The following is a 12,754-nucleotide window of genomic DNA, read 5'->3' as shown; positions in this document are numbered from 1 at the left end:
TTTGAATCTGTTAATTTGAACGTGTTTGCCTTAGATTGCCTTTCAGGTAATTCATTTTTGCCATTTGTGTACTATGAGGCTTTTTTGCGTTACAGTACCGTTTGTGAAATAGATCTTTCATGTTATAAAGAGTCTGCATTTGCTCTTATATTTATCCAGAGTTTGGTGGTAAATCTCTCCTAGTGGGCAATTTTGGAACTGTTTGGGAATTATGTGCTTTGGGATTCCTAGTTCATAACACAACATAAGCTGGTATTAGTAAGGAAATGTTTTCTGGACACACACACATTAGGCCTCTCAGTACCAAGTCAGCATGATTAGCATTACAGTATTTACATGTGTAACACTCATTGACATTCATTTTGTTTTCTTGGAATTTGTTCATTGGTAGTAAAACAGACAACACACTTTGGTTTCTGAAACATATTTATTTGCTAAGAATAATACAACAAGTTATAAAACGGCTCTCAAATACAAGTCAGTGGTATAATTATGAGTTGTGCTAATGTGGTAGTCTTGATCTGTAGTCCTCACAGATCACTGAAAGACGATAGATCTGAATTAATAGTACCAAAAAGTTCTTAATACTGAAAAATACCAGCATTTGATGAATAACCTTGAAATAGATCATCACTAACATTCGTAATACAAAAAAAGGCCCATCATGAATGAAAAGGCTTACAATAATGTTCCAAATATCTGCCCGGTATGTTGACAACAAAGATCCAGAGGAATTCTGGCTTGCTGATGAAGGCTCTGCGTGTAGCACTGTTGATAGAATCAAAAATGCATACCTTTAAAACCTAGCAAACCGTTAAATGAACATTTTACTTTCATCATATATTATAAAGCTCAGCAGAGGATACCATCAAGTGTATGAAATCTTGTCGGCTTGACCTCTCAACCTTTCTTGTGGTTGATTATCAGTTTTGCTCAACACTAATCCTAAACCATTTGTTTTTGAAACAGTGCAGGAATACACTGATACAGTATATGCTTTGGCCTGACGCCTCCTATGTTCACAAGTCTGGGAGCAGTCACTGTCTGCACACTGTTCATACACTTTTCACTAGTCTTTTAATATTTCCCAGGTATTGTGTATTTCTCAGGTATTTCCCAGGTACTCCAATTGTTTTCCCTGTCCTATGGAGTGGAATATTTGGGTGAATGTTGGTGCTATATTGGAGCAAGGATGTGTAGACTGGAGCATAAGTAGCATTTAGAGCAGGGCTATTCAGCTACAAATTTAGCTGGGCCAGATTTTCAAATGAAGAAATTTAGCTGGGCCAGACATTTTCAGCAACTGTTAAGCAGCAGGTAATAACAAATTTTAAACCAAAACAAATAAATGTACTGAAAACCAAGTAATGTTTATTAATTGTTTCATTATTTAATTTGGTCACATCTGACACAGGCACATCAAAAAGGACATACAAAAAACAATTAAAAGCTGTAGTTGAACAGAACTGAGATAGTAGCAATACTTTGTTTCCACTTTTGAAATAAAACTTTTGGTCATATCTGACTTAGGCAGATGTCAAAATGCATAAAACCAAAATAATGCACAGTATTATCAATAACATTTGTTTACCTTTTGAAAAAAAACAATTCTGGTCAAACATGACCCAGGCACATCACAAAGTGCATTTAACAGAATAAAAAACTATTAATACTCTAAAAGGTATCAGTGCACAAACCCATAATAAGTGATAAAAGTGACTAACACATATGAATACCATGTCTACTGTACACTGAGGCAACATAGGTTTGTTTTAAATCACCACATGGGTAATTAGCAGTGCTTTTTTGTTAACAAAAAGGTGGCAGTATGCATACGTTGCATTTGGATCAAGTTTGAGGTACTGTGAAGGTATATAAAGGCCGAGAGTTCTAGCGCTACATGTTTTGTTTATTTAGTAAAAAAACAAAATGTTTAAAATTTGAACATGATAAATCATCAAGTATAAAAATAATAATTCTTTGAATTTATATAGTGCTTTTCTCAGTGCTCAAAGTGCTTTGCAAACTCCACACTGGGAGGACCTGGCATGTGAACCCATGATCTCCTTATTAGACGGAAGTAGCACTTCCACTGCACCATCTGCACAGCTATACTATGCTGTATAATGTTATGCTTGATAAATTAAAATTACACAGAATTTACAAAATTAAAAAATATTAATAGCAGGTTAATAACAAGGCCTATATTCTTCAAAAAAGTCGCTATGTAGGCCCACAAATCAGTGCTTAATTTGAATGAGGTTTAAAGAAAATTCCAAACTTTCATCAAATGCAGTCTTTGTAATTCATTCTTTGCTTTGAGTGCCAATGGCTGATTGTTCTCCTCATAGCAGTCATGAATATGCTGGATCCAAGCGTGTGAGTGGATGGCCAACTAATCATATGAAGAGAAGTGCAGAGACAGTGCTTGTCAATAATGAGATTCATTTATGAAAACCCACATTTGCACCCACTTGATGAAAGTGGAATACAACTAAGACATAGCACACAATTGATTATAAAATCATTTAATATATCACGGTGAAGGTGCTGGTACATCGTACCGGCACATACCACAAAAAAAAAAAAAATCACCGTCTCATACCACCACTTCTAGATACACAACAACATAGTGCATTGTGAATTGAATGTTGCTAGACTACACAGAGTTTGCATTCATCTTTGGTACCACTGTAGGAATTTACGTAGGAATTTCTCAAGGCTTGCGAAATGTGCTTTTCTTGTTTTTCCTCTGCGTTTCTGGATGGACCATGGGCTGAGCCACTTGGAGGTTGCTTCTGAGCTGCATGTGGCTTGCAGGCAGCCATTTAAATAGGCCGGATGTAGGGCATGGTCTAAATTCATGAGTTACCTTTTTGTAACATACCTATGACCTTGCTGTAACCATCTACTAATCCACCTCTGAATGTGTTCATCTAAGATTTGGTCTTATCTTTTGCCTTGTGTTAATTTTTTCTGTAAGGCTAATATTGCATGCTAGCCTTACAGGGGCCATCTTAAATTCTATACTGTGAACAAATAAGGTAACACCACAAATATACCATCTATTTCCTCTCTTGTACAGCTAGGGGGATCATGACCTGCAAGAATTCCTGTAATCCCAACTCTGAACTGCCAGAAATCCCCTCATTTTAGCTCTCTGTGGTCTTTAGCTCCAAAGATTCTGATATTTAGGGACACCAAGGTTGTGTAGGAGTCTTGTGTTCCTGTAACAGGCCACCCTAATCCTAGAAATTATTCCACAGTTTGGCATAAAGTAAGACCAGGAGAGCATTTGCAGTGTTCCAAGTCAGAGTCCCACTAAGTCTGGAGTTAGAATGAGATTAACCCTATTTTGAAGTGAACAGGCCCTTAAATCCAATATGTAGCTGGTGCGTGGAATAGAAACCAGAGTGAGAGTCAAAGACAGATATGGTATAGAGACATAGGTTGGCATGTCCTTTCTTTTTTGCCATAAAACTGTTTATATTCAAAATTGTACTATTATTCCCAGTTTTAAATTACTTCAGAAACCTGGTCCAACACTACCAAATGTAAGAAAAATCTTTCTGGGAGTGATGCTACATTTTCAGTAAAGCTATTTAGAAGGACAAACAAACATTAACACTTTTCTAGTATTATGGCTGCTTTTAATGTCTACACAATTTTGTGGCTCAGCTTCCATAAGAACTTTGTATTATTCTTTATGTTATTCTCCACATGACAAATGATTCGCTTATCATAATTATGCATGAGTCAGTCGCAGCCCCTGATACACCTAATGTCTAGGGAAACAGCTTGAGATACTTGGACAGAAAATGCAGATGCAGAATGTACAAATGCCTCACAGATAATGTTGAAAGGGGGACTTGAACGAAGCCTCTCAAGCTGTGTGACTATGGCACCAGCAACTGCACCACTCATAATACTGTATAAAATTTATAAAATGTATATATAAATCTAAAACTATGGTAAAGGCACATTTATATGTTATTCCCATAATTAAAGCAAAATATTCAATTTATGAAAAGCAACTAAAAAATAAGTTTAATAAAAATGAAAATATACAGTATGTTGATGTTAAACAGACCCTTGTGTGCTTGCAGGTGTGTGTGTGTGTGTGCTCACCCTGCAATGAACTGGCACCCTGTCCAGGCATTGTTCCTGCCTTGCACCAATGCTTTTTGGTGCCAGAGTTGGTGAAGTTCTTGGGTGTTAAAACCTTGAAGGATGAGTGCTAAGGGTTAAATTATTTTTCTAACTATGCTGCAGTTTTGACTTAGATTTTATTTGAGCCCATATTTGTATTAGCTCATTACTGCCTTTAGTCCATCTTTGCTTATTTCTATCTACAGGTATTGTCTTAGCTTATAGATTTACTTATGAGAAATAATAGCAGCAATATTAAGGCTCTTATGTTTCTGTGGTTTGTACTAGCAAAGCTGCCTATGACGCTTATTTCAAAATTAGCCTTCTTGTTAGTTTTTAAGATTGCTTTTTTTTTTTAGAGAAAAGAATTTTGATAAATGATAAATGATGATATATGTGTGAATTTATAAAAGCAAATTACTCAATGCAATGACACACACACATCTTAGGAGCTGCAGCAGGGCCCCACCAGGGTGTAGGGCATTTGTGTGTGTCTAGCAATAAACCCTTGCTTCAGACTGATCAATGCTTAAAGTGTTTAATTTATTTTTCATATAGGTAATAATTTTAAATGCTTCTACTGTACATGGGATAGCTCCAGCCACCTAACGACCTTGCTCTGGATAAGCACTTTTGGAAGATGGACGAATTGATATTTATTTTCTCATATTATTGTATAAATGAAGGTAATCAATAAATGAGACTTCAAATCATAGGCACTACAAACTATATTAACAAAAGGAGGGGGAGCAAAATGATTTTCTCAAGTGGTGCATCGAGAACTACAGAATCTGCAACTGGAAAAGATAAACAAGGCAGTGAGGGGTGAAAAACCTAAGTGAAAAGGGTGCCCTCCAAAATCAATACTTTGTTAGGACTTAGTGGAGGATATGCAGTTTTATACACACTTAAGGGTGGACAACACAGATGTGTTACACTAAAATGACCAGGACAGGCTCTTCTTTTGAGGAAGATTTACTTTTTTAACAGGTGCAACAAGCTCCAGTAAATATCACACATAATATATACTGTAATATAGTATATATGATATGAATCAAATATATGAATTTCCTCTTGGGATTAATACATTTTAAATAATCAAATATATATATATATATATATACAGTGCATCCGGAAAGTATTCACAGTGCATCACTTTTTCCACATTTTGTTTTGTTACAGCCTTATTCCAAAATGGATTAAATTCATTTTTTTCCTCACAATTCTACACATAACACCCCATAATGACAAAGTGAAAAAAGTTTACTTGAGGTTTTTGCAAATTTATTAAAAATAAAAGAACTGAGAAATCACATGTACATAAGTATTCACAGCCTTTGCTCAATACATTGTCGATGCACCTTTGGCAGCAATTACAGCCTCAAGTCTTTTTGAATATGATGCCACAAGCTTGGCACACCTATCCTTGGCCAGTTTCGCCCATTCCTCTTTGCAGCACCTCTCAAGCTCCATCAGGTTGGATGGGAAGTGTCGGTGCACAGCCATTTTAAGATCTTTCCAGAGATGTTCAATTGGATTCAAGTCTGGGCTTTGGACATTCACAGAATTGTCCTGAAGCCACTTGGCTGTGTGCTTAGGGTCGTTGTCCTGCTGAAAGATGAACCGTCGCCCCAGTCTGAGGTCAAGAGCGCTCTGGAGCAGGTTTTCATTTAGGATGTCTCTGTACATTGCTGCAGTCATCTTTCCCTGTATCCTGGCTAGTCTCCCAGTTCCTGACACTGAAAAACATCCCCACAGCATGATGCTGCCACCACCATGCTTCACTGTAGGGATGGTATTGGCCTAATGATGAGCGGTGCCTGGTTTCCTCCAAACGTGACACCTGGCATTCACACCAAAGAGTTCAATCTTTGTCTCATCAGACCAGAGAATTTTGTTTCTCATGGTCTGAGAGTTCTTCAGGTGCCTTCAGGCGGGCCTCCATGTGCCTTTTACTAAGGAGTGGCTTCCATCTGGCCACTCTACCATACAGGCCTTCTGGAAGGTTCTCCTCTCTCCACAGAGGACCTCTGGAGCTCTGACAGAGTGACCATCGGGTTCTTGGTCACCTCCCTGACTATGGCCATTCTCTCCCATTCGCTCAGTTTAGATGGCTGGCCAGCTCTAGGAAGAGTCCTGGTGGTTTCGAACTTCTTCCACTTACGGATGATGGAGGCCACTGTGCTCATTGGGACCTTCAAAGCAGCAGACATTTTTCTGTAACCTTCCCCAAATTTGTGCCTCGAGACAATCCTGTATCGGAGGTCTACAGACAATTCCTTTTACTTCATGCTTGGTTTGTGCTCTGACATGAACTGTCAACTGTGGGACCTTATATAGACAGGTGTGTGCCTTTCCAAATCATGTCCAATCAACTGAATTTACCACAGGTGGACTCCAATTAAGCTGCAGAAACATCTCAACGATGATCAGGGGAAACAGGATGCACCTGAGCTCAATTTGGAGCTTCATGGCAAAGGCTGTGAATACTTATGTACATGTGCTTTCTCGATTTTTTTATTTTTAATAAATTTACAAAAATCTCAAGTAAACTTTTTTCACATTGTCATTATGTTGTGGGGTGTTGTGTGTAGAATTCTGAGTAAAAAAATGAATTTAATCCATTTTGGAATAAGGCTGTAACATAACAAAATGTGGAAAAAGTCATACTCTGTGAATACTTTCTGGATGCACTCTATCTATCTATCTATCTATCTATCTATCTATCTATCTATCTATCTATCTATCTATCTATCTATCTATCTATCTATCTATCTATCTATCTATATGTCTTCATATTGCCTTACCTGCAAGATGCAATGGAAACTGTAGCATGCTCCATGACCACACACCAAGGATTGCATACACCAAGACTGTGTTTTTTCTAAAGCAGTTTTGGAAATAAAAATTGGGATAGTTAGCTGTACATCAAATATTTATTTTTTTTATTATTTAATACTTTTAATTAATACATATTTATTATATTATCTGAAGCAGAAAAATTGACAGCACATGAATAAAAATCATCACATTTCCTGCAGTTAGCCACTATGTTAACTTACATCCTAAAAGCTCCTAAAATTTGGGAGTTAATTTTAATAATATATACATATTGTGCCAATACTCAAGACCAAAAAGCTTAACTATTCTACAAACCAATATTATTTAAGTTTGAAGCTTGATGTCAGAAATAGTGTGCCGTCTTCATCGATAGTTGCAATGCAATAATGACATGGTTACATGGTAGCAAAAGGTGGGAAATAAAACACAAAATGGCAACTTAATGTCACTGAAACAAGTGAAAAATATGTACATAACTGGGCACATTTAAGTACATTGAGGCTGTTAACATATTTTCACAGCAAAACAGTAAATAAGTAACAGCAAATAAATCATTCCATGGTGTGAATATATTGCATTGTAATAAAAACAGTTACAAGTTTCCCATTCTCTAAACAAACCCAGAGAGATTCTTCTGTGTAAAGCATCACATATATAAAAAGCATTTCTTGTGCTTATTGCATGCTGTATACAAATACTGTTATATGCATTAGATAATTTTCTTTCAAAAATCAAAAAAGAATGTTTAATTTATTGTTTCTTCCCTATGTATGTGGTTAAAATGAGCCTGATTCACGAATTTAAGTGTGTAAAGGCAAAGGACAAATTTTAAGTCTTGTTTCATAAACAAGCATACGTTGTTGAATTTAGACTCATTAATGAGTAATACATCACAATTAATTCCACGTGGCATTTGCATACAAGTTTCCACTCAGTCAGAATTGAAACCTGTCCTGAAGCCACCATTTATAAGTAGGACTCACCGTCAGCCTGCCATGTCACTACAATTGACTGCCAAGGGAGAAAAGGGAGTGCATGAACTTCCTTCTTAGTAATTTGAAAAGTAGGAACCACATTTTAGCTTTAGCAGTGGGATGTGATTTTAGAAAAAATAAAGCATCTGACAACAAAATACTGCAGTTGTTTGTAAATCATGGTGTCATGTTATTTTTTTATTTACAATGCAATACCTAATTTTTATTAAGTACAATGTCCTAGTACTCAACAGTCTCTGTGACAATGGCTATGATTTCTAAGCCCTAAGACTACAGGCTTACATGTGCTCGTTCCTAAGTAAGTATCCTAACACTTTACCCAGCCAGGTCCTCAATGATAATAAATGAAAAACACTTTTTAAACATTGGGAAAGAGAAATATACCGTGGTATGAAAGTGATGAATACAGAATCGCAAATACTGATGGAAATGTCTGTCTGGATCTGATAAGAATCAGTCCAAGTGTTTTTTGTAGCTGCTTCCTGTTGTTGTCTGGGGACGAGAGCTGACTCAATATACTGATGTGACTTGTGCCTTTTATGATGAGGCTAAAATAGGTCTGTTCAAAAGACAATTTTTCATCAGTTGAGACCAGGAAAGTTATTTTCTATAAGCAAACCAGCCAGGAAGTCAGAAAAATGAGCTCTCTAGGTCTAAAACCAATTAAAAGGCAAGCTTCCAATCATCAAAATTTAAAACAAAACTTAAAACTTAGTCAAAAAAAAAAATTCCTACCAGAGAAATGCAGCAAACAACAAAATCAGCACTAGTTGGACATGAGAGTAGGCAAAATCAAAACACTGGCAAAGACCAAAACCAAAAACCAGAAATTGAAATATCTACGCTTAATATGGAAAACAGAAAGTGTAGTGAAAATCCCATGCAAGAATATTTAACACCCTCAATAATTTTGAATAATTAAACGCACAGCATCATTCTGAGTGCAATCCAGAAACCTAGACACAGCGGAGAGGGTCCTGCCATGTTTTATATTGTTAGTACAATGACATCATAACATGCAACTTTCAGTAGTGGGGCTGCGGAGCACCATTGCCAGAAGTAAAAAGTCACAAAATAGTGGAGTCCACAGTCACAAGTCATGAACAAAATGACAATGAAAGCTTACTGAGAAAAAAATAAAATGAATAATATTACAATAAAAACAATGTGCAAAAAAAGGACACTCAAAATGGTTTTTTAACAAAATCAAATTCAAATTCATAGTACCTTTCCCTTAATAACTACCTAATTTGAAGGTTCTTTTTTAAAATATCCAAAGCTTGGACACTGAAGTTAATGTGCCACTCTCTTAAACTGTGGCAACAGCATGCGTAATAATATTAGCCATCAACACTGTTACTAGCAACAACTTAGGCAGCTCCATGTAAAACATCCTGCAAAATGGTAATAATAACTATAACAATAATTCAAAATAGTACAAAAGTCATTTGGAACCTGTAACATGCCAGTATATGCTATGTATGACTACCATTTATCTAAAAATAGGTAACCTTTAGTATTATTTTGTTACTTTGAAAAAAAATTATATCATTTTGGATGTTAAGTGCCTTGTTATGGTTTAATAAATGTGAAATTATTGATTAAGCTTATATATATATTTATATATAGTATATGCGTGTGTGTGTATATAAACCTATATGTTTGTTTTTAATTTATGATTAATATTTGAATACTTACGTCAAATAAATTCAAAAATCACCTTACCTGACATTTGGTTCAGATAATGTCTCAGTTGTAAATTCTAGGATATCTGCTGCAATGGAGACAAAGATGAGTAACAGCTGAGAAAACTCATCTCTTGTAATTCCATAACCCATTGGGAGAACCCATTTTCCAACGATCAGCAGGATTAGGAGTGTTTGATGAAGTCCCAAGATCCAAGCATCATTGCACACAGATGACAACAGTTTAAAAATCTAAACAATATGAGGAAGACTTGATGAGCTTTATTTGCATTGTTATTCATATGAAACAAGATTTCATAGAAAAATCTTAATATTTTACTGGTACACTGTATTTTTGCTATATTATTATTAGTGCCATTTTACTTCATTTAAAATAATTGTCACAATGAAAACATATAATTAAACTACAACCCTCATAGTTTGCTTTACGCGAGTCCAACTCTAAGCAACAACTGTAGTATTCTGACAAAATAAATTTATCATCTATATATACTGCTCAAAAGAATTAAAGGAACACTTTTGAATCAGAGTATAGCATAAAGTCAATGAAACTTATGGGATATTAATCTGGTCAGTTAAGTAGCAGAGGGGGTTGTTAATCAGTTTCAGCTGCTGTGGTGTTAATGAAATTAACAACAGATGCACTAGAGGGGCAACAATGAGATGACCCCCAAAACAGGAATGGTTTAACAGGTGGAGGCCACTGACATTTTTCCCTCCTCATCTTTTCTGACTGTTTCTTCACTAGTTTTGCATTTGGCTACAGTCAGTGTCACTACTGGTAGCATGAGGCGATACCTGGACCCTACAGAGGTTGCACAGGTAGTCCAACTTCTCCAGGATGGCACATCAATACGTGTCATTGCCAGAAGGTTTGCTGTGTCTCCCTGCACAGTCTCAAGGGCATGGAGGAGATTCTAGGAGACAAGCAGTTACTCTAGGAGAGCTGGAGAGGGCCATAGAAGGTCCATAACCCATCAGCAGGACCAGCATCTGCTCCTTTGGGCAAGGAGGAACAGGATGAGCACTGCCAGAGCCCTACAAAATGACCTCCAGCAGGCCACTGGTGTGAATGTCTCTGACCAAACAATCAGAAACAGACTTCATGAGGGTTGCCTGAGGGCCCAAATGTCTACTGCGCCCTGTGCTCACTGCACAGCACCGGGGAGCTCAATTGGCATTTGCCATAGAATACCAGAATTGGCAGGTCCACCACTGGCGTTCTGTGCTTTTCACAGATGAGAGCAGGTTCACCCTGAGTATATGTGAAAGATGTGAAAGGGTCAGGAGAAGCCGTGGAGAATATTATGCTGCCTGTAACATCGCTTAGCATGACTGGTTTGGTGGTGGGTCAGTGATGATCTTGGAGGCATATCCATGGAGTGACTCACAGACCTCTACAGGCTAGACAACGGCATCTTGACTGCTATTAGGTATCAGGATGAAATCCTTGAACCCAATGTCAGACCCTACGCTGGTGCAGTAGGTCCTGGTTTCCTCCTAATCACGACAATGCCCGGCCTCATGTGGCAAGAGTATGCAGGCAGTACCTGGAGGATGAATTGAAACAATTGAATGGCCTTCACGATCCACTGACTTAAACCCAATAGAACATCTGTGGGACATTATGTTTCGGTCCATTAGGCGCCGCCAGGTTGCTCCTCAGACTGTACAACAGCTCAGGGATGCCCTCATACAGATCTTGGAGGAAATGCCACAAGACACCATCCGTCGTCTCATTAGGAGCATGCCCCGACGTTGTCAAGCATGCATACAAGCTCATGGGGGTCACACAAGATACTGAAAAGCATTTTGAGTAGCAGAAATTAAGTTTTTGAAAAAATGGACTAGCCTGCCACATCTTTATTTCACTCTGATTTTAGGGTGTCTACACAATTGAGCCCTCTGTAGGCAGAAAACTTTTATTTCCATTAAAAGACTTGGCATCCTTTTGTTCCTAAGACATTGCCCTGTCGTTATTTGTATAGATAGCCAACTTCATATTGAGATCTGATGTATCTAATGTGTTTATTTAAAGTGTTCCTTTAATTTTTGTGAGCAGTGTATATAAAATAGTTCCATGACTGAATGACAGACAACGCACAGACCAAGCCGCTGGACCTAAAGGGCTGAAATTTTGACAGCGCATTAAATTGCAAAAAAATTTAATCGAAGCCATTATTTTGACCAGGTGTGCTCAAGGAGAAAAAATGTTCGTGCCGCGCATTCCTCTAATATCCAATCCTTTGAATTTAAGAGACTGTAATTTCCCCTCAAAGTATGCTTCGCCATGACGATAAATAAGACTTAGGGCCAAACTTTGAAATACGTTCGTGTAGATTTAAGGGAAGATTGTTTCTCCCACGGTCAGTTTTACGTAGCTTGCTCACGCGTATGTTCGCCCACGAGCCTGGTAATATTAGTGCCGCCCAATAAAGAAACAAAAAATATTGTTTATAAGAAAATCCACTAAAATGTAATTAAATAGTTACACTCCCACGGCATCAGAAGTTCCACGCGAAGAAAGTCACGGGCAATAACTACGACTTTATATATATATTTCCGAAAAAAAGTATATTAAAACAGAGTTCCGTGCGGACGAAGTCATGGGTAAAAACTAGTACACACATATATCACGTAACGTACAGGCCCATCAGTTTGAAATATGTGTACAACTTTCAGTCACTCACTGAATTATTCATGCATTTTAAAATTTGTGATTCAGTACATTCACTCATAAAAACTAATATGAGCCTACTGATATTTATTTTCCTAACAATGCATCATTTTAACTTCTATAAGGGTAAAATACATTTAACTACAGCAATAAAAAAGAATGTAAAAGTAAATACCTCTGTTATGTTTTGATTAAAAGATAGATGATAAGAATTAGCACCAGCCAGTTCATCATTAAGCTCTACACATTTCTAAGAGAAAAAAACAAAAAGTGTTAAGAAAACAATTAAACTTAAGTGATTAACTGCTTGATTTATTTACTTTATGGTTGTTTAATGCATTTATAGTTCCTCTAAATTTAAAAATGTCAGAATTGTTTTCTGGGAA

The 12,754-nt window shown here is 37.0% G+C and overlaps 1 protein-coding gene across 3 annotated transcripts in view; it reads right to left on the bottom strand.

Moving 5' to 3' along the window:
* Window positions 1-408: 408 nt before the first annotated feature.
* The window catches only part of tmem26b (transmembrane protein 26b), a 50,348-nt gene continuing 38,002 nt past the window's right edge, over window positions 409-12,754 (bottom strand). For all 3 annotated transcript variants that reach the window (XM_039771307.1, XM_039771298.1, XM_039771310.1), the window contains 4 exons: window positions 12,544-12,618; window positions 9,711-9,922; window positions 6,957-7,033; window positions 409-768 (listed from right to left, as the gene is read on the bottom strand). In XM_039771307.1, coding sequence (XP_039627241.1) covers window positions 503-768; window positions 6,957-7,033; window positions 9,711-9,922; window positions 12,544-12,618 — 630 coding nt within the window. In that variant the 3' untranslated portion in view covers window positions 409-502. The remainder of the gene's footprint in view (window positions 769-6,956; window positions 7,034-9,710; window positions 9,923-12,543; window positions 12,619-12,754) is intronic.

Source organism: Polypterus senegalus, chromosome 1 (genome assembly GCF_016835505.1).
Source record: "Polypterus senegalus isolate Bchr_013 chromosome 1, ASM1683550v1, whole genome shotgun sequence".
Lineage (NCBI taxonomy): Eukaryota > Metazoa > Chordata > Cladistia > Polypteriformes > Polypteridae > Polypterus > Polypterus senegalus.
The sequence above is the reverse complement of the archived record's forward strand: the minus strand, read 5'-3'. Positions and strand labels throughout refer to the sequence as shown.